Genomic DNA, 27,460 nt, shown 5'->3' with positions numbered 1-27,460 from the left:
ACTAGGGCCAAATCTTATCTTCATCAGAGCCTCCCAGAGTGTCATTCTTTTGCAATGTGTAAGTAGAACATGTTAAAGGACCCAGAGGAAGCCCCACAATCAGGATGCTGGTCATGGGCATGGTTTTGTAGGTGCCAGCACAAGTGGCCTGGGAGCTGGAGCTCTCCTGTCCCGCCAGGTCGGTGGTTTTGGAGTGTGTGGGGCAGAGTTGCCCTTGACTAAAGCAACCTGTTTGTTATTTTCAGGATGAGTGGGATCACAGCAGCAGTGGAAGCACAGGATCCCGGCCAGGGTCGGGCTCCAGGCAGGGCTCTGGATCCAGGTCTGGCAGCCACAGGAGAAGCAGCCAGTTCAGGCAATCGACCAAGGTATACCTGGTAGTGACGTGCTCGAAGCTGTGGCCTGTGCTTGCTGCTTATTGGAGGCATCCTCCTCACGACATGTTTGTGGTGTGTGTCACACGGAAGTGTGGGTGCATGTCAGCTGTGAAGGACACTTCAAAGACCTATTTAATTCACTCATGATGTGTGACCCGCTGAGGTGTGTAGAGTGCCTTAATATTGGGAAAGAAGTCCCTAGTCAGCTGGTTAAGTGCAAAGGAAATCAGGGATTTTTTCTGTATTTGAAGTCTTGGAGTATTTCAGTTTGGGAAATCAAGAGATGTTTGTAATTATTTGCTGGCAGGTCTTCATTAGAAGTTGAAAGATGAGTGGACAGCACATAGATAGTGTTAAATGGTGATGTTGAGTCCAGCTGCCTTCTGTGTGAGCTGTCTGCAGGGCTAGATGGGGAGTTACCTTCCTACCCTGCAAAAGACTCTAAGAATTCACTTTTTGTATGGTCTTAGGTCCATCCTTGAACTCAGACTGTTAGTTTCTGTCAGCCTCTGTCTTCCTGTCTTCTCTTGGGAGTCGCTCTCCTCTATGCACATGTGAGCCCCCATTGTGCCAGCAGTGGAGGGCAGACTGAGGTCGGGAACCAGTGCTCAGAGTCCTGGTCCATTCATCCTTTCATCCTCCCGAAGAGCTTGAGGAAATAGCTTTTCCTCCTGAGCCGTGCTGTGGTGGGACAGGACCCGCAGAACCTGGCTGTGTCTACAAAGTGATGGTCCTTTCTGGTCCTTTTCAACATACCTTTTCTCTTTGAGTAGGGATAATATTGTCTTCCTCAAAATTTCTATACTTTTATCTGTATTTTTCATGTGAAAGCTTGCAGTTTTCAACAAGGAAATGCTTAATTGGAGCCTTTTCAGACAGTTCAGTATCTATCTCATCTTTTTTTATTTTCTACCAAAGTGCAGCCAGGGGTTGTAGGCAGCTGAGAAGGAGGAAAAGTGGGGGAAGCTCTTCAAGCTCAGAACTGAAAAACGCTTAAGTAACACATGGCTCTGGATGAGCCCTGAATTTATACCAGGGACCCAGGTGGCCACTTGGTGTTGTTCTGTGTGCAGTGATGATTTAACAGGGTTGCAGTTGTGCAACAAAGGGCATGACTTCGTATTTGTTTTCTGGAGAATGGTAATGAGGAGCAGCAAGAGGTGGGACGCTGAGCTGGGCTTTGGAAAGCTGCTGCATGCATGCTAATGCTGACTTTGTGGGGAATTTGCTGAAGCTGCATGCATGGTAAACAGCCAGAGTCCACGTGGGCCTGTCCCTGTTTGTCTGGGCAGCTACAGGGGCTGGGCAGCAGTGGATGGAGGTCATTTGTGCTCACAAGGGCTGGAGGACAGAGGTTGTGGACGTGCATTTGAACCGCACAGTGTGGAGGATCTGCTTTACTGGATATCTCATCTCTCAGAGTACTGGTGTTACTCTTGAAAGTCTGTCTCTCAATCATCATTGCTAGTGAATTAATTAATTTTCAGCAGTACTAACTAATTCTCAGTGAAAAAGATGATCTAAAGCTGAGGGTGGGGTCACTGGGAGCTTCATGTTAAAATTGCTGATGGTTATAATTGCAGTCCTGGAGGGACTGACAGCAAGTCACTGCTTTTCTTAAATACATGCAGTTTTTAATCTTTTTTGTAGCTGGATTTGAGAACTGGCTTTTTCAAGTCTTACTATTAAGTCTTAGCACTGTGCTGTGAGCATTTTAGTAAGCTCCCTGCAGCACGGGGCTGCAAGGCTGCTCCCTGTCCTATGAGCTGAGACAGGAACTGGTTCTAAAGACAGGTCATGGAAGACCAAAAGGGTGTCTTGAAATGACCACAGTGACTCACGACTTAATGGCAAGGTGTGTTATCGTTGGGGCCTGGCACTGTCTTTGTGGAGTCTGGCTTATGCTTGGAGTCTCTCCAAGAGGTTGTGGGGACATCCTCTAGGAGGACCAGGTTTGGGTGAGAGCATCCAGCTGCTGCCTTGGACCTGCCTGACCTCCTCACCACCTGAAATGGATTTGTCTGCAAGAAGAGGTTTCTCTTCTTTGTGTGACAGCTATGCTAACTTGCACCTGTGTACTTCCATTTTACTGCATTTGGATGTTTGTAAGGATTTAAAAAACTAATTCCTCTGCTTGGTGGTAGAAAATCATGCTTACATTTGCCTAAAATAAAAAGCTCATCTTCTGTAACTGATCATGGGAGTTATTAGTATTTCTGGTAGTTTGTTTCTGAGCAGAGACATGTCAACTTGCAAATCCCCAGGGGTTAAAATCATAATCCATAAACCCCTTGGAGGAGACTAAAAAGGGAGCAACCTGTCTGTGTTTGGAGTTTCTGGTGTCTAAATTGGTTGTTATGCTGGAAATAACTGCAAAGTGTAACCATCTGTTCACTGAGGACATGTGTCCTGACATTGGTTGGGAGAGTGTTGCTCACTTTGTGAGCAGATTGAGCTCTGGGACTTCATTAAGAAATGGTCACATTTTTTATGAGTTTCTAGTGTCTTGGTTAATATTAATAATACTTGAAAATGACAGAAGTTATATGGTAGGGAATAGATGGAATCCAGCTTCTCTGTGTTTTGCCAGAGTGGAACCATTTGGACTGAAATGTTTAAATAATCTGAGTATGTGCAAGATTATGAGTAATCTGAATAAGAAATGTTGAGGGGAAAATCAGTTAATATGGGATTCGCTATTTGCAATGCATTCAATCCACCCAGACTGAGTCAAGTCTGATTTCTTGAATGGTCTTGAATGGCAGAATCCAACCTGCTTTAGTTCATCTGCAAAGGGTGGAGAGGGCATCCCTCTTTGTGCAGGGAGGACATGTGAGGGGTGATGACTGTGAAGGGGCTTTGAATAGCGTATGTGAGGTCTTTGCTTTAGTTGCTCGTGCTTTGGGTTGTCCATTTTAACTTAAGCAGCTGCACAGGGAAATTCAAGGTGTTTTACTGTTGGCTGGAGGTTTCTTATAATGCCCATGGGGAAAGGCCCTGGGGGTACTGGTGCCAGGGGCTGGACATGAGCCCAGGAGTGCCCAGCGGGCAAGAGGCCAGTGGCCCCTGGGCTGTCCCAGCCAGGGTGTGGCCACAGCCCCAGGGCAGGGCCCGTCCCCTGTGCTGGCACTGCTGAGGCACCTCCAGTGCTGGGGACAGCTCTGGGCTCCTCAGGACAAGAGAGACATGGAGGGGCTGGAGCGTGTCCAGGGAAGGGAACGGAGCTGGGAAGGGGCTGGAGCCCCAGGAGCGGCTGAGGGAGCTGGGAAAGGGGCTCAGGCTGAGCAAAGGAGGCTCCGGGGGGCCCTTGTGGCTCTGCACAAGTCCCTGACAGGAGGGGGCAGCCGGGGGGGTCGGGCTCTGCTCGCAGGGAACAGGGACAGGAGGAGAGGGAACGGCCTCAGGCTGGGCCAGGGGAGGGGCAGGGTGGACATCAGGAGGAATTTCCACATGGAAAGGGTTGTAAGGACTGGAACAGGCTTTCCAGGGTACTGATGGAGTCAACATCCCTGGAGGTGTTCAAGGAATGCCTGGATGAGGCACTCAGTGCTCTGGGCTGGGTGACAAGGTGGGGATCAGGCACAGGTTGGACTTTATGGTCTTGGAGGTCTTTTCCAACCTAAATGATTCTGTGATTTTGTGAATCTCAGCCTTCCCCCTGGACTTTGGTGGATCATGGTTGTGGACATGGGGCAGGAGGACAGGGCTGGAGTCAGAGCTGAGCTTGTCCATTGTTTGTTCCATGTTGTGCACAGCTCTGTGTCCCCAAGGCTGAAACTGTCACTCTTTGCCTTCACGGTGCAGTTTTGCAGCAGATGAGGGGTCTCTGCATTGCAGTGAGCATGGATTCACACAGGAGCACAGGCTTCCTTGTCCAGAGCCAAGACACCTCCATGGTTGGTGGTGGGAGAGGCTGTGCCGTGGTTCACATAGTTCCATGTGCCTCCTTGCAAGTAACCTCCTTTCCCTCTCTCCTAGAATGGCAACAAGGAGAGCAACCTTGACATGCTGGGCACAGACATCTGGGCTGCCAACACCTTTGACTCCTTCAGGTAAGCTGGTTTCAAAATGCTTTAAGAGAAAGATGGACCCTTAAGATGGACCACACCTTCTCTTAGCCTTCACCAGTGTGTCCATCTTGCTGGTACCCAGACACCAGAAAGTACCCTGGTAGTACTGACATCACTGTTCCTCCTCCCCATCCCCATTTAACCTGTGGCACCAAGCACAATCTATTGAAAGTGTCCTGTGTGCTTTGGAGAGGCCACTGGGTGGGTTTGCATTCCAAACACCTGAAACTGATACCAGTACAATTACTTACAGTCACCCCAGAGCTGCACAGGCAAGGCTTGAGTCAGCTCTGAGCTACTGCTCTGAGATTTTACTCTCCCATTAGTTGGAGATACCATCATGTGTTGGCTTCTTAGCTACTGCCTCAGTGTGGAAAAGCAGTGAAATATGCTTTCTGTCTGGTTTTATGCACAGTCTGCATGTGTTGAGTCACTGGAGCAGACAGGTTGTGCAGGACAAGAGAGAACATCATTGCATGGACCAGACCAGTACCTGTTGGTATACCCTCTTGGTACAGAGAGCGAGTATATCTTGCAGGGTGTGTTCTGTATCAAAATTAGAGGCTTAGATCAAGCCACAAGAGCTCAGCGTACCTAAAAAACAAGACAAAATGAAATTAAAAGAGATGCATAAGTGTGAAGGTTGGAGGCTCACATGCTCTGCAGCAGGGAGTGGTGCTCCCAGAAATGCCAGCTTTCCTTGTCTGCAGGCTCCGATGTGCCCTCTGCTCTTCAGCTCAGTGGTGTTTAATTAGTAGTGGACTTCCTTTCTCTGTTTTTCCCTGTTTTTCTCTCCTAGTGGTGCAACGTGGGACTTGCAGCCTGAAAAACTAGATTTCACCCAGTTTCACAGAAAGCTGCGAAACACCTCCAAACACCCATTGCCTCACATAGACAGAGAAGGGTGAGTGCTGTGTCTGCCATACTGTGCTCTCCAGGAAGGGTCTCTTAACTTCTCCCTTGCTCTAGGAACTTTGGTGTGGTGGCACGCCTCACGTGGAGGACATGGGAAGAAGCACTGGACCACTTACAGAGTTTGAGGATGCCACAATCAGTCTGTCTGGCTCCTCTGTCACCCAGTTCTGGGCTGGAGCAGAGTTGTTCTCTGTGTTTTTGCATTGCTTGATAGATTTCAGTGCTTAAATAACTCAGGATCCAAGCCTCTTAGATCCAGGTGTCCTAGATTTAAACATCTCTGGATATTGAAGGAAAGATCCTGGCTTACTGCTGACCTGGTTGCAGTTCCTGTGAGTGACAGGCTTCCACTGTTCTTCCTAGCAAGAGTTCAGGGAAGGAGAGAGCATCAATGCAATTCATAAAACTGTGAAAACATTAAACAGCTCCTTTTGGTGGTGTCAGCCTCCACGGGCTTCCCTGGTATTTCTGGTTTCCTTACTGGTTGTTGGTTGGTCAAACCAAATAAATGTGTGCTGGCACCAAGTGGCTCACCAGTGTTGCTTGGTTGAATATCATCATTTCTCTGCAGGTTCTCTGCAGATGGAGAAGCAATCACTCCTTGACAGGAGGGTGCAGCCAGGTGGGGGTCAGGCTCTTTTCCCGTGTAACAAATGACAGGGTAAGAGATAAAGGCCTCAAGTTGCACCAGGGGAGGTTTAGATTGGGTATTAGGAACAGTTTCTTCACAGAAAGGGTTGTCCAGCCCTGGCACAGCTGCCCAGGGCAGGGGTGGAGTCCCCATCCCTGGAGGGATTTAAAAACCCTGTGGACGTGGCACCTGGGGACTTGGGTTAGTGGTGGCCTGGGCAGTGCTGGGAATGGTTGGACTTGATGATCTTGGAGGTCTTTTCTAACCATAACAGTTCCATGATTCTATAGATCAGGTTTTCCTCACCCTATCACTCAGAGCATAGAGGAAGGCAAAAATCAGAACAGGTCTAAAAGATGGGGTTGGGAAGATTGCAGCTGATGTTCCATCACTGCCATGTTGTTTGCAGGGATGGAAATCTCCTCCTGGAGACATTTTTCTGCTGATAACTTGGTTTTGCCAAAGTACTGTCCAGTGCCATATGCCTGGTCTGCACATCTTGTTTAGAAGACAAGATTAGAATTGTTATTAGAACAGTTGATTGGAAACAATTAGAAACATCCAGCCAGGCCAGCAATCCCACACCAGCCCAGGCTTAGCATCTGCAGGAGGCTGCTGTACAGTACAGGGACAGGAGCACTCACACAACCTATTTTTCCTGCTCTGTAAGGCACACTGCAGGTTTGTAAAGAGCAATTTTCAGAACATTTGGAACAATGTAACACTAAATTTCTCTAAGTCACTACGTCTCATCGTTTACTCCCATTTTTTCAGATGGGTTTGAAAAATGAGATGAAGGGGCTGTCTGTAAGATAAGATATAATATGATAATATGCTTCCTCTGTAAGAGAAGATACAATGTGCCCCCTGGTTGATGGCACTTGCCAGGTGATCCTGTCAGTGACACCTGCTATATGCAGGGAGGATGCAGCAGGGTTGGTGTTCTGGTTTTCCTCTGGTTCTTGCTGTGTTGAATGCCCACAAGGTAGAGAAGGCAGTGTGGAGGAGAGATATTTAATCACTCCTAAATATTACAGCTGCAAAAGTGGAGGAAGAATTAGTGTATCTGCAGAAAAGTTAAGCAGATATTATCAGCACAAACCGTGCATCTCCCAAAGTGCATGCCATGTAAGTAACCTGGCCAGAACAGAGGAAGCACAAAGGAGGACAAAATGGTTCTTATTTTTTAACTTCTAAAGCTCACTGTGCTGTGCATTCATCAGCTCTCCATGGTGAATCTGTGCCGAGATTTGCTTGCTGAGCCTCCGTGAATCTCTACCTGCAAGCTAGGCATTTTCCCTCTTGCTTGCATGGGAAGCTTTTTTTAACAATCTAGCTGTGCAGTGAAAAAAAATAATAGAGGAAAAAAAGGGAAAAAAAAAGGAATATGCTGTTCAGTGTGTGCTTTTAACACTAAAAGAACCATTTTATTCCTTAATCTGATCAGTTGCCTAAGGCTGGCCATGTAGTTGCATCCAGTTGTGTGACCTCAAGTGACTTCTGCTTGGGTGAAGTGTTTTCCTCCAGGAAGACATCTGCTTTTACTGGAAGAAGTTTGGTTGCATGCTGAATATCAAAAGTGGAGCAGTTAAGAAAAACGGGGGAACTGTACCGCGTTTCTGACCTGAATTCGTCTGGCTTTAATTTCCAGTCCTAGCTCTTGCTCTGCTTTTACTCTTTCAGATCAAACAACCTTTTGTAGCTGGTATTTTCTCTTCATTCCAGGTATCTCCCAAGCACATGTATCACTTGAGTTTTTCAGGTACTCTAAGGAATTTCTCTACCACCTCTTTGAAACGTGACTGCGGCCATGCCTGTGGTCCTGTAACTGGGGCTCAGCCACGCTGTTTCTAGAGGGAAGCTGCCTTCATCCCCCTAATCCCTGCCTCCTCTTCATCCCCTGCCTTTTTGCCACAGTTCAGCATCAGAAATTCAGCCTGGGGTGGTCCCCACTCTTTCCAGATGACCTTTTCCTACAATACACTTGTGTTCTGCACCTGCAGCTGGCATTATTTGTCCCCAGATGGGTGACACGATTTTTCTCATCTATATAAATACATATGTATCAATTTTTTTTCATACATGTATTTCTGTATGTGTACACACACTATGTTTTTCCCTCTGTAAATCAAAGTCAGGATTTTATCTGTGATGGAAAGTCAATTGTTGAACACCTCTGATTTCCTATAAACATAGAATCAAAGAATGGTTTGGGCTGGAAGGGGCCTTCAAGATGGCCTAGACCAACCCCCCTGCCATGGGCAGAGACACCTTTTACTAAACCAGGGTGCTCAAGTTGATTAAGGTTAATGAAATTGCTTCCCTTCAGCTTGCTGGTTTTTGAGCCTGGTACTTCAGCACACACCATTTTTCTCAATTTTTTTCTCCCATTTTCTCTAATTCCAAGATCTGTTTTTCTCTGACTTCTAGGCACTGATTACCTGGGTCTGCTGCTGCCAAAGTCTCTACTGTATCTTATTTAACAATATCTTGCTTCTAACTGACAAAAAAGTACTTTATCATTCTTGCATAATAAAAAAGATCATCTCTGTTTTTTTGAACGTAGAGGGGTGATATTTATTGACCGTTTTTTCTTTTTCTGTATCATCACAAACTCTCTGCGTCCAGATAGCAATTATCTTTGGATTGGTTATTTTCCTTTCTTGTTCCAAGAAAGTCCTTCAGCTGCCAGTTCTGTGTGTGGTATGGGAGTGCTTGACTTCTCACCCCAATTTCTTTGTCTTTCAAATTGTCTGTTTATATTTATGTCGATTGCCACTTCCTGTCTGAGGTGTGTGTTCGTGCTGATTTTCGACACCTTTCTCAGCAGGGGAGCTGGAGCTCCTGTGGAGACCAGCAAATGAGCAGTGCTTCAAAGGAAACGCTTTTCATTACTCTTCTTGTGCTCTCATTTCTGCTGTCCAGGTGGGCTGTGCTTTCAGTTTTGCTTGGTCTGGAAATCGAGTCACCCTGGGCTCAGGACTGCCTTTGGTTTTCTCACTGCTGCTACTACCAAAAGTGTTTGCAAGCTGTGGCAGATGGTGCAGGTGGAGAGGACTGAGCAAAGCATTTAATTTTGTATTAACAGCTTTACGCCTGCGTGGGAGTGTTTTGGAGGCACAGCACACTTGCTCCAGAGAGAGCCTCTTTGTTTCCGTGAGAGGCCTTTGCAGTAAGAACTGATATTCCCCTTGTGCTGTGATAGAAAATTAACTGTGTCCCCAGCGGGTTTTCACGTGCTTTTGTTTTGTTTTCCTCTTGCCACAGGCTTGGAAAGGGGAAGTACGAGGATGGTGACAGCATCAACTTGAACGACATAGAGAAAGTCCTTCCAGTGTGGCAGGTAGGTGACAAGGACATCTGCCCCTGCCACAGTGGAGACCAGCAGCAGCGTCTTCCCTGCCTTGTGTTCCCTTAGGAAACCCTTCTCAGGAGTGGGAAAGCTGCTGGGCTGTGGTCCTTTGGGGGTTGGGATGGAGATTTGTGCCTGTTTTTTTGGATATTAGTGCTGGGCAAGGGCAGTGACCATGGAGGCTTTGTGGGGAGGTGATACACTGAGGGCGTTACATACCTGTGTATGTACACGTACACAGGGCTCCTACGTTTAAAAAAAGGAGATTCTGAAAAGCATCAACCCCTCCTGACAGCTCTAAAAGAAGTTGCTGTCAGGAAGCCAGCAGTGCCTGTGTGCTGACCCAGGTATTTCCCCTTTGGGAAATATGCAGTGGTATGTTCATATGCAGTTATAATCCACCTGTGTGTGTTTTCTCTAGCCTATTTTTTCCCCAGATCTCTCTTTACAGCCCAGTTTTGGCAGTTCTGGTTAAATGACCTCTGGATGTGTGGATGTTGGGGAATGGCAGGATGAGACCCCACAATTCAGAAATCAGGTTGAATAAATCAATTTGTCAGCATCATACAATTTTTCATTTTACAGAGCCCTAGTCCTCAAAGGAGCTGAGTTCACTGAGCTAGGCAAGTTTCTGAGGGTGCTCAGTGTGTTTTTGCTGAAATCTCTTTGCCTCCAGAGGCAAGGATGAAAACATCTCGTGTGCTGTGGTAGTGTTACCCTTTTCAGTGTTCAGCCAAGAGCTCGCCGGGCTTCTTGCTCACGCATCATGTGAGGAAAAGCTTTGCTCATCCTGCAGACCATGTGACAATCTATCTTACTGTTTCTTTTGGGTGAGCTATTTGGCACTGAATACATGAAGGAGTGGAGAAGGGCAGCTGACTTTGGCAGGGAGGAGCACTGCCTGCAGCTGCTTCCTGCTCAGTCTCTTCCATGTTTGGTATGTCTGGACTTTAGGTCACAGGGAAAAAATATCAAGTTCAGCTGATACAAACCCCATTAATTCTGCAAAATAAGGTTAGTTTCCCTGGGGAATAATTGGAAATGAAGAATCAAACCATCTTTGGTGCGAGGAGCTGATTTCCTTCAAGAGAGTTTTAATCAACAGCTGTTAAATAAGCCAGGTCCTCCTGGTCTGGTTGTCATTTCATCGTGTCCTAAGAGTGCATTGAATACAATTAATTAATTCCAATATATACATTAATATCTGGCTTAATTGTTAGTGTGACATCTCTAAGCTGGAAGACCTAGTGGGAATACTGGATTTGATGTTTTGTTTGTGCCTCGGGGCAGACTCGTGCAGTGCTGCATTAATTTGCAGACGTGTTTACCTTGGCATGTACAGTCAATCATTTGTCTGTGGGAACTAGGACCCAGGTGGCTCTGGGAGGGGGTTTATCTTGTTCAGCATGGACAAGTGAAATACTTGCAGACAGCTGGTTTAATCCTGACATATCATTGTTAACTGGATTTGAATGCGATCGTGCAATGCTGACAGTGATTTTATAGCTCTTTATCCCTTGTTTTAAATGGCTCTGTGGAGCAGTGGGGGTGGGGGTGTGAGTGGGGAATAAGGGAAGATATTCCCTTATGTGAGCTTGTGAAGGGAAAACTCCTCACCCCATAGGGTTGTCCCACACTGTTATGTTCATGTGCCATCCTGAAGAAGAGGCTTTTCGGGTTGGTGATGTATAAATTCCTGTTCTGTCTGTGTTTGAGAGCTCATGGGTAGCTTACAGCAGGCGTGCACAGATGGAGGGGCCAATCCGAGCATCCTTCAGCCCCACTGGGGTGGTCTGAGCATCCTCCAGTGTGATTGAACCAGTCCAAGCATCCTCCAGCATGACTCAGATGCAAATGTTTTGCTGCTGGGCACGCTTCAGCAGCTGTGGAAAGGTTAAAAGCACCACATTTGAGAGAGGTAGGAAGTCTTGCTTGCAGGTTGCTTGGAGATTTGCGTGCCTTTGGTGTTAAGGTGTGATAGACACAGGACATGAATGTAGAACTAATCTCCAGTGTACATCCAGGGCTGTATGGGTATCTCTACACAGAGGTGCAGTGATGTCCCTAATGAGCAGAATATTCTGGTTATCTGGGGGTTAAGCAGACTGTTCTGGATATCTGGGTGTTAATATCCCTATCCATGAGTTTTTCTGCTGGAATCTATCAGTAGTATTTTAACAAAATATTGCAAGGAAGGCCTGTGACTATTCGGGAATTGAAAGGTGGAAAAATAAACAAAACAAGCCCAAACGACCTCCCCCAGATCCTCTTCTTTTGTTTGGAATTCATGCATCCCAGTCCTTGGGGATGCTGTCACAGCGTGGTGTGCTCTGCCATCTCGTGGACATGCACAGGCTCCACAATTCCTTCGCCACAACTCGTAATTTGAAGCTCTCTCCTGCTCCATTCTTTCAAAATCCATCTGAGGTGCTTGTTTTCACTGGTGAATAGGTTTTATTTTTGAAAGTTTCGTGGCTGGGAGCTCATGAGGTCATTGCCTTGGCTCAGCTCATGAGCCATAACCTCTTCATCTCTCCTTACTCATAAGAGTCTGCAGTAGGATTTGGGCACTAATTCACCAAAGTGCTGCCAGAAATGACTCTTTTGAAGATAAGTGCTCTCCATTTATAAGATCTGCTTTTTACTGCACACCAGGGAGCATCTGCTGCATCGGGAGGCGCAGCTCAGGTGCAGAGAGAGTCTTTAGCATCCTCTCCTTTTTCACATCACCTGTTTTGTTGAAGAAGACCACATAACCACCTTGGCGTCATGAAGACGTCACAGGGAGGGCTGAGTCAGTGCCTTTTGCTTTTGCTCCCTTTGGCAAACACTTGGGAAGTCTTTCAGGCTTGGATGTGTCACATCCAAGTACCCTGGCCCCAGATTTAGTCTTCAGAGCCCTTGGCAAGGGAGCCCTTGGCAAACTGTACACTTACCAGAGAAAACAACCCAAGGGGTCATGTTCTGCAAGATCACAGGATCATGGAATAGCTTGGGTTGGAAGGAACCTTAATGCTCATCCCCTTCCAAACCCCCTGCCATGGGCTGGGACACCTTCCATGATCCCAGGTTGTTCCAAGTCCCCTCCAACCTGGCCTCGGACACTTGCAGGGATGGGCCAGCCACAGCTTCTCTAGACAAGATCCACCCCCCTCCTTCCTGTGGAACTGCTGTAGCTCACAAAGGACTCAGGAGGCTGCATGTCACAGGGGTGTGCTGTGAATGATGCTAGCTAGACACAAGCAGAGAGTTTTGGGACATGTCCCAGGTAGTTTCTGGACCGGTGTATTGCAGTGTTTGGCTTTCAGTTTGCTGGACTCATGCCTTCAAGCTGGGCTTGCCCTCCTTCGAATGCTGGGAATGTGCCTTCACTGCCCAGCTGCTCCTTGTCTTGTGTTTTAGGAGGTAGAAATGTGGCACTTCTGAAAGGCATATTGGGCTTCATTGTTGTAATGTGATAAACTTGGAAGATGGCATTGATATAATTTGTTTTGGCATCTTACTGCCTTCAGCTCATCTCCTTCCGTTTCCTTACTGATTCTTGACCCTTTTTGTCATATGCTTGCAGTTACAATAAACTGCTTGTTTCTCTTCTGGCTGCGGTCGTCACCCAGCTTCCTTGTTGGAAGAGAAACAAGGGAGAAGCTCCTTAGGAGAAAGGCAGACTCTCTGAAATTGTTCACGTTCCTCTTAGTACCGCTGTGTTCCTGATTTTGTCCAAACAGGATTAGAAGTACTGGGATCCCTGATTCAGTTTGTAGTTCAGCCTACAGGTGCTTAGGCAAATAGATTTGTTATTTAAACTCCTTTCTTTTTTACACATGCCTGTGTTTGACAGCAAAAGCAAGCAAGCTGCAGGTTCTTCTTTTAGCCTTGATGTTATGCTGCTTTTCTCCTGGTGCTGGAGAACCACATGAATTGAGGCACCCACAGGAAGCTTTGCCCATTTTCCTTGGGACCCCTCCTCACTGACAAGTATTTTCAAGTCAGACCTTACAGTTCAGTGTGGAGATCCTGTGGGTAAAGGTGGGACCTATGCATGGGCTGGTCACTGGGGCTTCCTGCCCCAGGGGAGGCATGGACACACTGCGACATGGTTTGTTGCACCTCAGTGTAGAGGTCTGGGAAGGGCTGGGTAATTCCCATCTGAGGATACCCATGTCCTTTCCCTGTCAGCTCTATAGGGTGCAGTGATGGACCAGCTCACTTGTGGATCTGGTCAGATATGGAAGGTTCCTGAAGAGAGATGAAGCCAACCCAGGTATCCAGGGGGAGAGGGTAGATCATGGGCAAATGTCCCCTCTGCTGTCGCTCTGCAGGCAAGGAGGGGAGATTGGTGTCCAGCACTGGTGTGAGGGCTTGTTCTTGGACCCTGCAGATCACTGATTCTTCCAGGGAGGTGGTAGCGGGAGAACAGGTCTCTTTGGAGCTCAGAGACAGATTTTTGGTGGTGTGGCGTTATTTACTACCGCCATACGGAGTTGTCATCCACTCTACCTCCTCTCTTGCCTGCTCTTTCTACACTGCAAGGCTGGGCAGTTCTCATTTTACCCAGCACATTAGGCAACCCAGATTCCTCCTCTTTCACAGCCTTGGCCGTAGCAATGTGGCCCTCTCCTAGCAGGCTGTTCTGTACTGGTGGATCTGGGGTGGGCTGATCCCTCTTCTGTCATCCCCTCCCACTGGGAGTGACCTGGTCGATGTGGTGTGTGCCCCTTGTGCTCTGTGTCCCTGCTGTCACTCACCATGTCTAGCCCTGGTGTCATTTATGTGTTCACCAAACACTTACGAAGAGGGTGGGGTGCCTCCCTAGGAGCCCCAAAATGGGGGGATTACTTCTGCCCATCCCCAGTTCCTGCTGGAGTCTGCCCAGAGTGTGTGGGCACAGCACTGCCTTCAGAGAAGGTTTCTTGCCTGACAAGCCCATATCCCAAGGGTCTTTCCAATACAGTAACAGCTAAAACCGCTGTGGAAAGTCCCTGTCAAAGAGCCAAGGCTTGCTTGAGTATAGGTCACAACGTATTGGGAGTCTGAGCTCTGCTCCTGAGCAGAAAGCTTTTGGTTTGCCGTGATTACCAGTGAGACACAGGCTTTCTGTGGCCCTTTTTTTTGCTGCATTTGACCCACCTGACAGCGCCTGGGGCAGAGAGGGCAAACTACCATGGTCACCTGTAACTCCTCCAGCATCACTCCCATGCCAGAGTTAAGGCCACCATTGCCAAGGAAGGCAGATGAGGCCACGGGCATCTCCAGAGCACAGGAGAGGTCTGAACCAAGACTGTCTGATGTCCCATGCGGATCATCACCTTGCAGGTTCCTGCAGGCCTGGGCTCTGGTGGTAGAGCACAGTCCCTGTGATCCCTGAACCAGATCATAAACCCTGAGGGTTTTATCAGACGTGCAGGAAAGGGAAGATCTTCTAGTGGCTTTTTAAGATTATGATGGTCTTTCATACCACAGAATCAGAGAAGTATTAAGGTTGGAAAAGATGCATAAGATCACTGAGTCCAGCCATTCCCCAGCACTGCCAAGGCCACCACTAACCCTTGTTTCCAAGTGCCACATCCACGTGGCTTTTGAATCCTTCCAAGGATGGGAATTCCACTACTGCCCTGGGCAGCCTGTGCCGGGGTCTGACAGCCCTTTCCATGAAGAAGATTTTTCCTAATACCTCATTTCCTAATACCATACAATAGCCTTATTCAGTGCATAAATGAAACACTAGAGAAATGGCCAGGAACTTTGATGTTTCCATTCTTATTTTTATTATCATTATTATTTTCCTCATTATCATTATTAAAATTGTTAATGTTGCTTATTATCATTATGTATATTATATATTATCAGTTATTATCATTATTATGGTTATTGTTGATGTCGTTGTTGTTATTGTTATTATTATCGCTATTATGGCTCAGAGCAGGTTCCTGATTGTGGAAAATGAGATGGGCTCTCCCTTCTCAGGGCTGGTGTTACTCTTCTGTCCCTCAGGCAGATGTAGCAATGCTGACTCATAATTCCTGGGGGTGTCTTCCCAACCTGGTGGGCGCAGAGATCCCGTTTCGTAGCGGCTCCTTATGCTGCTACTGGTCAGCTGGTCAGAATTAGGGCCAGGCTGCCATGCTTGCCAGGATATGAGGTGTTGGGATGCTCTCACACCTCGGTTGGATTGACTGGTCAGGGATTTGGGTTTAGGATGAGCAGGGAGGGAAGGTGGAAGGGACGAGGGTGGTTTGTGCTGCAGCTCTGAAGTTCGGCAGTGTTTGGTGGCCGAGGGGACAGGGCTGGTGGCCGAGGGGAGCCCTTCAGCACTAGAGGGCACTGCGGCCTCGCTGCACGGCCCTGGAACACGGCTCTGGGCAGAGGAAATGAGGCTTTTCCAAAGGCTTTTTCCAAGCAGAAACCCCACTCTGCAGTGTCTCTCACCCTCCTGTGCCAGGTCATGCTGCTCTCTATCCTGCTGTGTCCACCTTGGGCTCGGAGTGCGTGTCCAGCATGGGGAAACCTGAAGGTGTTTCTCTGTACCTGGGGCTGAATTTGGGTGTGAGCTGCATTTTGGCTCTGAGCAGAGTGAGGTTAAAACTGAAGGTGTCTGTGACCCCCCCCTCCCCCAGGTACCAAACCCTGAGGGAGGCTGGTTCTTAGGGGTTGGACAAGTCCCATCTCATGACTCCTTGGCAATCCCACCTTTGCACTCACAATCCTCAGCTCCGTGTATCTCCCATGGGATGCTCCAGCAGGGCTCAGTCTGGTGCAATGTTCCTTGCACCAAGGAGCAGTTCCACATGTGCTGAGGGGTTCTCCCCTTCTGTGGAGGTGCTGCTGCCCTGTCAGGGGTAGGATGTTCCCCTGAACACCCACATTTCCATCTGTCCCTGTCCCCCACCTACCTTGTTGTACCCACCCCATGTTAAGGACATGCCAGCCTCAGGAGGACAGAGATGGGCACTATGGGTTGCCCACTGCTGGACCATCACTGTTCCTTAGACACCAGTTTGCCAGGCACTGGTTTGTACCACAAATAAGATTAATAATGGGATGTGGGCTGCTTTGCAGCTTTTTTTCAGGTCAGAATGATGGAGGGGTGGACACAAAGAGATGTCAGGACTAGGCTGGGCTTACCAATAGGAAGTAGTGAAGTTCGGGTTCGTGACCAGGGACTACGAAGAAAGAGGAGTGTGGGAGAGCTGTTCCTGGGAGGACGATGAAGAAAGATCCTCTATTTTACTTTTAAGGAGTCCACAAGTAGTTTTAGTCCCATGAACTGCAGTTTTCTGGGGAATTAACTGATTTGGGCAAGGGGAATTGTACTGGGGTATAAATAACAGCTCAATAGGCATTTCAGGCTCAAAAATGTCACCACATTATGCTCTGGCTGAAACACACCAGGGAGCTACTTGGGTTTTTCCCAGCTTTACAGCTGACTTCCCTTTCAGAAAGGTTTGCTTTTGTGCAGCTATATAATATCCAAAGCAAACCTGTTTTGGTTTTTCCCAGTCATGTCTATAGACTCCAAAACACACCCTTTAAATCCTGCCTGAGTTTTAACTTCTCAATAATGTTACGTTTCCTTCTCCCTTGTTTTCTCAGGGGATTCATTAGAAAACTGTGAGGGTTTTTTGCTGCACTCACTTGAGTTTGCTGAATACTTTCCTGCAGCGTGAAAGTAACGTGGAGGAATGATTAAATTTTAAAAAACGTTACTAAAAGTAGCTGAGAAAAAAAAAAAAAATCCAGATTTCTAAAGATCCCAAGTAAAAACCCAGTGTCTCTTTGGTCAAGCAGCTATTTCTGCTGGCTTGGCTGTTTCCACATCCTAATCCCCTTCCCTGCTTTCTGTGAAAAGGATGAATTTTTAATAAAATCAAGGGAAGGAAGGAATTTTCTCTCTCAAAAAATGTAGGCTTACCACAGGACCAGAGAAGTGAGACGTGCATACATCCCTGTTGTCAAAGGGACCTGGAGAGCCTAGAAACATCTCGCTCTCTAAAAATCCTGCTAATGGGGGATGTCCTCGTCCCTGGTCCGACAAAATAGGAGGTTAATGTTTCCTGACACATTTATAAATTTCTTCTTAACCAGAAGCAGCTCCCCCACCCTTTTCTGCTGCCTTTCCTCTGATGTTGTGGGAATAGAAAGCAATACAATAAATGAGACCAGAAGTTCTTAAAATGCGAATTTCCTGCCTGGAGGCAGCAGGTAAGTGAATCCCATTCAGCTTCGAGAGATGTATATATAGCTATGGGTGTAAATATAGGTATTTAGTGGCAGGGTAAGTGTTTATTGCAATGCAGGGTGGTTTGGTCAAAGATTGTCATTTAAGTGGGAAATTTATTGCTGCACACGACGCCTGGATGTCTCTTCCACAGGGAAAATAAAGACTGTTTATGAAGGGATTAAATGATGTCCTCACTGTGGTAGCAGACCAAGCTCTGTAACCCAGAGGTCCTTTTAGTCCTACATTTGTATTGTCCCTCATTTTATGATTTTAAAAGTACTTTTGGTGGTTGGTTTTTTCAGGATCATAGAATCATGAAATGGTTTGGGTTGGAAGGGGCCTTAAAAATTTTATTGTTCCAACTCCTCTGCCATGGGCAGGGATGACTTCCACTAGACCAGTTTGCTCAGAGAGCCATCCAGCCTGGCCTCAGGTCACTTCCAGGGATACTCCATTAACTTCTCTGCTGGCTCTGGAAATGGCTCAAATGTACACGTGCTGGCATGGTCAGTGAAAGAAAACTCTGTGGCCTCCCCAAAATGCCTTTGCTGGATGGTGGGCTTGAAGGATTTTGTTGGGGCTAATAGGCATAGCGAGCGGAATGTGGTCTCCACACCTTAGGCCGCGCGATGCTGCCCGTGTCCATGTCTCCCAGGGTTATTCCTCTTTATTCTTCTCCTGTTCATACTACTGTGGAGAAACTCCTCATTGTTGGCTTGCTTTCTTTTTCATTCTTTTTGGTTTTGGTTTTTTTTTTAATAATTCTTGTAATGTTTGAGCAGAGAAACCACTGGAGAATGATAAAGCTTCATTTCTTCCTGCTTTTGTGACCTGCTTCATTATTTCGTTTCTCATTGTATATTCTTCTGAGGCGCCCTGTCCAAACGGAAAGAAAATATGTGAGCTTGTAGGAGCTGTTTGTTTACCTTTGGCCGGGAGAAATAAGACCCCTTGGGTGGGCAAAATAAGTAGGTATCACAGAAGATATGGATTGCTTCTGCTGGTTAGTTCTGGGGAGCTGACATTTGCTCCATTGTGCATCTGTGAGCAGCGTTATTTCCTAAAGATGGTGGGCTGTGTGTGCCTTCAGCTGGCCAGCCTTCCTCTTGGTGCTCTGCACAAATAAAATATAAAAATACATGTTCCTTAAGTTCAGGTTGCTGCACATTTTCTAGATAAGAATGAGATGATTTGGGGTCAGTAGTTACATGTACACAGTTTGAAGGAGCAGCAGGAGAGGTGAGACACCCTGTCTTGTTGTTTCATGATTGTTCCACAACAATAATCCAGACCAAAGGCAGTTTTTAAGATTCAAGACACAGATTTGCCCTTGTAATTCAAAGGAAAACATCAGTTCAAGCTGACCTCCAGAGTTCTAGCCTGATGGCACCATCCCACTGCTGCTGCTGGACACCCTGGGCACACCACAGAATGACAACAGTGGCTGCTCTGCTCCAGCCGTTGGGCCTGTGGTCAGTGAAAGTTTGGTTTTCCAAAGTTTTCCTCTTGTTCGGGTTGTTCCCATACCTCTTGCCCATGGAGCTTGTTCAGCCCTGCATCTAGGATCTTAAAACTGCTTGACCAGGAGGGTGTCGCTGGGGAGAGTCAGTCTGTTCTCCCAGGTAATGAGCAACAGGACAAGAGGAAGCAGCCTCAAGTTGTACCAAGGGAGGTTTAGATTGGATATTAGGGGAAAATTTCTTCAGGGGAAGGGTTGTCAAACGTGGAAATGGGTTGCCCAGGGCAGTGGTGGAGTCCCCATCCTTGGAGCAGTTTAAAAGCCGTGTGGATGTGGCACCTGGGGACATGGGGCAGTGGTGGCCTTGGCAGTGCTGGGGGAATGGTTGGACTCAATGGTCTTGGAGGTCTTTTCCAACCTAAATGATTCTATAATTGTATCAGTCTGTCTCGGTGTAGACAGCGCTGGGAGACATCAGGGATGAAGAAGCTTCAGGATTTCCTGAGGTTATACAACCAACTCAGCTTGAAGGTTATAGAGAACCTGGGGGCTAGGCAGGTGGCTATGGATGATGACAGGTGGCTAGGTGCAACCAGTGTGCTAAAAAATCATCTCCATGCGAGCAGATTTTGATCTGGAAACCTGGTGGTGTGCTTTGATACCTGTATTGTTGGGATAAGGTTTCCACTTGTGCTTTATTTTGCTGTCAGAGCAAAGCCAGCCCCGTGTGCCTCAAGGCTTTGGGAGGCGGTGCAGTCCCTGCACGCCCTGAGACAGCAGTGTCCCTGCACAACAGGTCACCACCCCGATAAGCACAAAGGCAAGGAGTCAGGCTCACACTGGAATGGTATTTCAGCCAGAAAGAGCAAAGGGGGCAGAAAAATACCCTGACCATCAGTATGTGAGTGGCCACCTTCGTGTCATGCGAACATAATATTGGTTTTCTATTTTATTTTTTTTTATGGTTGGCTTAACAATTAAAAGGCTACACTGCACTTTGGTTTTTCCAGTCTGCTGCATCGTGTGACCCCGGTGACTCCGAGCTAAGCCTCGTTATATAATGGTGGGGTGTTTTTTTGGAAAACCTCCATTTAATCCTTTCGGAGCAGAATTCGCTGTTTTTGTTTTCTTTCATATCGTCGTCTTGTTTCCCCCCTCCGCCTACCCCTTCCCCGGCAGGCGCACGCTGGAGGCGTCAGTCTGGGAGCAGGGTCCTTTCTTCCCTTTTTTTCTTTTTTTTTTTTTTTTTTTTCAAATCTGCAGAGAAAGGAAAAAAAAAAGGTTTATTTTCGTTTGCTTGGGTTACAGCGCCTTTCCCCGCCGTCGGGGGGAAGGACTACGTGATGTGCAGCAGGTATTTTGTGAATGGAGCACAACCCTGTGACTCCCCGTCGCTTGACCGAAGGGGGAGGCAGGGGAAGGAGAAAGAAAAAAAAAAATAATTAAAAACCGCCACCCAGTGACTCCATCTGACTCGTTTTGGCTGGAAAACTTTTTCAGCGCCGTGGTTCTTAAGCCAGGAGGAAGCTTTCTTCTGGCCCAAGAACAATAAAGGGGTCAGCAGCCTGATCCTCCCTCCTACACCCTCTTCCTTCCATTGTGAGGGGTCTGTGCAAATATCCCAGGCTGCTTCTGCTGGGGCCTGAGGGACCTGAGCCGCACATGTGACATTAAAGAGAGACTCCGCGAACTCAGTAATCCTGCGAAAAGGAAAAAAAAAAAGAAGAAAGAAAAAACAAAATGAAGTCTCAGAGGAGCTCTATTTCTGGTGCAGTGTTATGCCTGGAGAAGTTACCAATGGGTGTTTCTCATGGTGGGGGGAAATCCGTCCCCTTACCCTGCCTAGGTGCTGCTTCACAATCCACGGCAGCATCTTCACCACTTGGTCGACAAGTGGCCAAATCCACACCCAGGGAAGGTGAACCCTCATGTCTCACCAGCCCTGCACCTCCTCCATTTCTTGGCTTATCCAAGAGGGGGAATTTCTGCTGTTCTCACAGTGCAGGTGCAAAACCTGTGTGCTGCAGGTGTCCAGTCTCCAGCAAGGATGGGGCTGAAGGAGGCCCAGCTGCTTGACGTGTTGTGCTTGTTCAAGGGATTCACCACCACCTAGCAACACTCAGTTTTTCAAGCCAGTGCTTTTAATGACTTACCCCTCGGATGTTTATCACAGACCATGAAGGTCTGAGCCAGCAATCCCTGGGGCAAAAGGTCTTGAGAGGTGCTGTGGGGCCACAGGAATGTGCCCACCAGTCCTGTCCGTCATGAAGGCCACCCGCATATCTCTGGAAGGAGGTCAGACACTGGTCAGAGGGCTGCTGTGATTTCTGTGATATTTCTGGTGAATCCAGAGCAGTCACGAAACTTGCAGCCCACACTAGGTTCTGCCACCATGAGTGATGATTCTCTTTCCAGGTGGTATCTGCCAAGCTAGATGACATCTCCTCCCAAAGGAGAAGGTGGGACCTGTGGCCTTCTAAGAGAAGTAGAGTTCAACGCAGGAAGCCACATCATGCACTGAAAACCTGATGCTTTTGCCAGAGGGAGAGCATATGATGCTCATCAAGTTGTATGAACCTACCCTTTTTTTTTTTTTGACACGATTACCCACCTAACAGCATGCGTGACCTCTCCTGGCCGTGTCCCGGCTCGCTGGCCCTTGGCACCGCACGGCTGCGTGGATCACGGTGGCGATCTCGCCGTAAGGCAGTTCCCGCCGTTATTATCTCCTCGCCGCGTTGATAACGCTTCACTGGCGATGGCCAGGATTTCCTCGCACTACAGAGCTTTCCTGAGAATCAGCTCTGCGAGCGGCGGAGGAAGCAGCCACTGCGAGATTGCTCCTGGCTGCTGAGAACACGACGGTGGCCGACTTCAAACGTACGTGCGACCTGACATGATCCGAGGAGCGCCGCGCCGGCTCCTCTTTCCCCTCGCCCGCCTCGTCAGGGTGGGTGGGTGGAAACTCCTCTTCTCCTGCAAGTGCTCCAAGAGCTGAAGCAAGACCAAACATGGTTATGAAAGACTGTCAGAGGTGGGGGAGAGTTGTCCCATGTCTTGCCTGGAATTCTGAGGGAACGGCCAGAGCACTCACGGCCAGGGTGGAATTCAGGGTGTCCCTGCCACTCCTCTTGCTGTGCCACAGGGTTGGGACATGCTACACACTTCTTTTTATTTGAAAGGGAAACCATTTGTAGTTCCATTTTTAAGTGCCTAGGCAAACAGATTTGTTATTTAGACTATTTTCTTTTTTTACAAATGCCCATGTTTGAAGGTAAAAGCAAGCAAGCTGCAGGTTCTTCTTTTAGCCTTTTCTCCTGGTGCTGGAGCAGCTCTATGATCTCTGCAGACAGAGTCTAGCTCCAGGATTTTGATGGTGCTTCCAAGTATAAGTGATAATTCTATTGTTGACCTTGGTGGAGGGCAGGTGAAGTGTGACAGAGTTCCAAGGTACAGCTCCTTTGCTGATATTCCAGAGAACCAGTGCCCAGCTGCCCATGGCCAGTGAGGCCACAAAATTAAAGTAGCTCCAAGAGTTGCAAGTGTACCTAAGGCTGGGAACCTGCTGCGTTAGAGGTGGAGTTCTGGGAGTACCTGACCATCCTGACATTCCTGTCTGAAGGAGAAGAAAACTGCCTTGTTTGGCTACTACTTGTTGCATCTTTTCCTGGCAGGATTTGCATACAAGGCAGGACTCGAATTTATTCTGCAAGTCCTCAGCTTCTGAGAGTTGTTGGTTCAGGAAGGGCAAGGCTGCAGTGTAGCAGCTGGTGGCTGTGCTCTTCTGGGAGATCTAGGGTAATTTTCCTGACATGAGATTGGATTAAAAGACAAGGTGTTTTGACAGCACAGAAGTCTTTCTGCATGTGAAAATTGATGATTTAGTGGTCACCTAGAGTGATTTGCAGTTTGGATGGAGGAATCCAGGCATCTTTCACAGGTGCTTTTCCAAAGGCACTTGGTTATTTGGTGCCTTTGCTATGTTTAGCATGGGTAAATCAGAAGTTAAAGCCCTGGTGGGAAGGACTGACTGTTCAGGAGCAGAGGGTATTGCAGCAGAGGATGGTTAGAAGAGAATTATATGGAGACAGGTAAGGGATGGGAGTGGGACTTGGTGGCGGTCCCTTAGTCCACTGTCAAGTCCAGTCAAGTTGCTGCTCCTTGATGAGACCAGTCCTGTTTTCAAAGAAATTGACCGAAAATCTCCATCTTCTGTGTCCATATTTCTAAACTTCTGCGTGTGTCTTTTGTCCACGTCTTCCAAGACTTGCCTGTGACGCCTGTTTGGAGTGGCTGCCTGTTTGCCAAGAGGGCTTTCACTCTGCCAGACCTAAGCACCTACCCACAGCCACCAAGGTCCTACTACGGGTGGATGCAACTGAAACAAGGTTTAAAAGCTCATATGAAAGGGCATTGAATAGCAAAACATAGCCTGCTCCTTCAAGTGACCTCCAGCCCTTTGGAAGCCATTTGGCATCTTGAAAGATTCCCCGTTGGGTGCTGCAGTTTGCTATGGGGTGGTTTAATGGATTTTGTGTTGCCACATCTCTGTTCTTCCCCTGTGTGGTCACGAAATGGCTTTTCAGACCTTAACTCATGCAGAAAGACGTGTCCAGAGGACGGGTTCAGGGAGTATCCTGCCCTGGGAGGTGAGGGCTGAGGCAGCTGGGAGTTTCTGCTGGAGCTTTAAGGAGTCTCCCCATGCTGAGAGCTGTGTACAGTAGGAACAGTCATCAGCCTCATCTTACGTGCGCCTCGTCTCACTGGTTAGGATCGCTTCCCCCGTGGAAACCATCAAGAATTTCCGTTATTTCCTTTCCTGAGGCTTTGTTTGGGTGGGGATTTCTGGAAGGTATTTCACAGGCAGGTATAATTAAAGAAAGACATGCTTTGCCTGGAGGCTTGACGAGATTTCTTTAAAGCCGGGCCTTTAGTGTGGTGGCAAAACAGAAACCGTTTTTCTCCTGGTCCAGTGGAGGGGAGGCTGGGGAAAAGGGGGAGATAATCAACTGGGAATCATCCCAGTTAAATGCTGCACACTGGGGTTAAGGCCCTTATCCAGCAAATCCTTGAAATATGTGCTTAATTTTAAGTCCCCCTGACTTCAATCTGTTTACTCTTGTGCTTAAGTTTAAGCATGTGCCTAAGTGCTTGGCTGGCTGCAGGCCAAGGCAAATAGTAGTCTTAGGAGCAGAATTGCATAAAGTAAGTGCTTTACTGGACTGAAGTTCTGTGGGACAGTGGGTGCCGTGGCACGTCTGGGATGCTGGAAGGGGACAGTGCTGTGTATCCCAGCTCCATCGAGTTATTCCATGTTGGGTACCACAGACTTGGGGCTGTGCGCACCTTGCAGGGAGCATCCAAACAGCACGGCCTCTAAACAGGTACCTGAAATTCAGCATCTGTGTTTCTCTGTTCTGAAGGCATCAGCATCACCTGTAACCTTCTGTATATCACAGACACAGTCTTGGAAAAATATATAATTTATTTCCTCTTAGTTGAGAGAAAGGAGCATGTTAGTGGAGGAAAATATTCTTGATTTTATCATCAAAGAAGGAAGGAGAGCAGATTCTATGACCTGACTAATAAATCTTCATAGGAATTTGTGTGGTGCATTAACACAACAAAAAGAACTCCTGTATTAGCACAAGCTTTTATAATGGCTTTATCTTCTTCTTTCCTGTTCCAAGCTAATTCCTGAAAGCCTTCTTCTAATCCCCCATTTTGCTCATCCAGCCTGGACTTCTTAGAATGGTGACAGGGGTTTTTTTCTTCAGTTTTAATCTACAAATGACAGCACTTAAAGCTAATAACTGTAGCCGTGGCACGCACAAAAGTGAAAAACCACCATCAGGAAAACAAGATCTGTGTTTTTTGAAAACACCACTGCCAGGGGTTAAGGGAAATCTGCAGCTGGAACAAATACAGCATTCGTCTAACTTCCTCAATAACTCTGCCGGGGGAGCGGGCAGTTGCCAGACTGAGGAAGCGTGGTTAGCCATCGAGTCTTTGAATGCAGCTCCGTTTCCCCCTCAAACCCATGGAATTTATATTAACCTCCAGCTTTTCTTAGCTGGTGGGAATTTTTTTTTTTTTTTTAAATTTGCTTGAGTAAGAGCCTCACTTTTGTTGCTTTGGTTCACAGGAGGAGCGGAGGAGATGGTTCTGCTCCTTGTGCCGCGCTCATGCTGGCAGGAGGCCAGGGATGTTAAATGAATAATTTCTGGCAGTGATAAAGGAGAGAGAGGTTGAAGCTGCCAAGCACAGAGTCACAGATGCCTGATGACTTGGTTTTGGGAAGGGCAGGCTTGAGAGATCCTGGCTCGCTGGGTTGTCTCCAATCCCAGCAGAGATGCAGGCAGGAGGAAGAGCCCCATGTGCCTTTAGCATCTTGTACATGGGTGTAAATGAAGTGGGCGAATCACAGAATCACAGAATGGTTTGGTTGGAAGGGACTTTAAAGACCATCACTCCAACCCCCTGCCATGGGCAGGGACACCTTCCACTCTCCCAGGCCGCTCCAAGCCCCATCCAGCCAGGCCTTGGACACTTCCAGAGATTCAGGGGCAGCCACAGCTTCTCTGGGCAACCTGTGCCAGGGCCTCACCACCCTCACAAAGAAAGAATTCCTTCCTAATATCTTACCTAAACCCAGCCTCCTTCAGTTATGTGAGAATGCCAGTGGGGATGTCTAAAACCATTTTCACTCTGATACTTGTCTACCTAATTTAAGGCTGCAGGAGACCTACCCAGGTGAGTGTGGAGGATAGCTTGGGAGACCTCATTTTGCATCCTGGGGCTCTCGTGGGGTCCCTCTGTGACTTCAGAGCCACTTTGGAGGCAGGGCATCTGCCTTGTGGCTGTGGTGCTGACGGTGGTGGCAGGAGTCCTGGGCAGAGGAGAGAGCTGGCTGAATGGACATGGTGGATGGTCCTAGTTGCCAAAATTGCCATCTCTCTAGTGGCAAGCAGTTTGATGTCTCCTTCCAAGTCGCTCATCACAAAGCGCATCTGCAGTTTTCCTGTCGTGCCCCGTTCTGCTCATTGCCCATTCCAGTTTTAGTGGCCACTATCTCAGACTCTTTTCAGCTTCTGGAGCTGAGCCCATCACAGACCCAGTTCTGCCAGCTACAAGGGCATCAAGGAGATTAGAAAGCAGCTGAAAAAACTGTAGTGAGGAGGGGCAACATGACCCAAGACATCCCAGTAAGGAAGGTCTTTGGGTTGGTCACTTGACATATGAAAATGTATCCAGCAGTTTGCTGCAGATTCTTACGGACTCTTGGAATGATTTAGGTTTGAAAAAACTTTTAAGACCATCAAGTCCAACCATTCCCCAGCACAGCCAAGGCCACCACTGACCCGTGTCCCCAAGTGCCACATCCACACGGCTTTTAAACCCCTTCAGGGATGGGGACTCCACCCCTGCCCTGGGCAGTGTTTCTGTGTTTGACAACCCTTTCCATGAAGAAATTTTTCCTAACATCCAACCTCAATCTCATCATTTTTGTCCCCACTTGGATCTGATGAAACACCTGAAGGTGCATCCTTGTGACCAACAAGAAATTAATTGAACAGTCTTCATCCAGCACCTGGTAGTCATTACAAAAGCAGCTCTAACGTAGGCTTCTCTGGCAGGAAAGCTGATGTTTGAATGATGCCACAGTCTTTGGAGTTGACATGTTTGAGATTCAGACTTTGCAAGATGTGGGAGAAGGGATATGGCCATCCTGCTGCCTGTCCTCTATCATTTGGACAGAAACCAGTTTTTGAGGATTCTTTTTTTGATGGGGATGCCAGATCCATGTGCAGTGTCACATTTGGACGCTGCTATAAAGCAGCTACAAACATGCCTTTCTCACTCATCCCCATTTTACTGCTCAGAGTAGCCTGTGGCTCCCAGAGGTCTGCAGAACATCAGCGAAAAACCACCAGTTTAATTAATACATGATGTGATATGATTGATATTCTGTGGCAAGTGCATCATGTTTTCTGAGCTTTTGCCTGCATTAAAGCCCATTACAGCTGGAGGAATCTTAGGTCCTCAGGGCATCAAAGGAAAGTCCTGGGGAGGGATCAGACAGACACTCAAGGAGCAGCTTCTTCTCTCCAGCTACGAACTGCCAGTAAACTGGCAAGGAACAAGTCAGACCCTTGTGTTGCACAGCCCACGCTCCTGTGAAGGACTGGCACTTTTCAAAGGGAAGAGTAGGGCTTTTATAGGATTAAATTGGCATCTGCACATTGGGATGTTTTCCAAGCCAGGGTGACTGAGACATGGGATCCTTACTTGATCTCTGTGGGCTGAAGTAGACTAAGCAGCAACTTCAGAGAGGAGAAAAGACATCTCTTGGTGGCATAGTCCTGAGGATAGTGCACTGGCTCAGTCTTCAGCCAACTGCAGACAGGAATATCTGTTGTGTGTGAATGTTTCCAGCA

General features: G+C 47.7%; 1 protein-coding gene across 6 annotated transcripts in view; it reads left to right on the top strand.

The window, feature by feature from the left end:
• Positions 1-27,460, top strand: part of CTIF (cap binding complex dependent translation initiation factor) — a 150,025-nt gene that overhangs the window by 44,020 nt on the left and 78,545 nt on the right. For 4 of the 6 annotated variants that reach the window (XM_048291353.1, XM_048291355.1, XM_048291356.1 and 1 more), the window contains 4 exons: positions 246-368; positions 4,356-4,429; positions 5,247-5,351; positions 9,261-9,336. In XM_048291353.1, the coding sequence (XP_048147310.1) occupies positions 246-368; positions 4,356-4,429; positions 5,247-5,351; positions 9,261-9,336 (378 nt within the window). The remainder of the gene's footprint in view (positions 1-245; positions 369-4,355; positions 4,430-5,246; positions 5,352-9,260; positions 9,337-27,460) is intronic. The other 2 variants (XM_048291358.1, XM_048291357.1) reach the window with 1 other exon arrangement.

Source organism: Corvus hawaiiensis, chromosome Z (assembly GCF_020740725.1).
Source record: "Corvus hawaiiensis isolate bCorHaw1 chromosome Z, bCorHaw1.pri.cur, whole genome shotgun sequence".
NCBI classification, from domain to species: domain Eukaryota; kingdom Metazoa; phylum Chordata; class Aves; order Passeriformes; family Corvidae; genus Corvus; species Corvus hawaiiensis.
The sequence above is the reverse complement of the archived record's forward strand: the minus strand, read 5'-3'. Positions and strand labels throughout refer to the sequence as shown.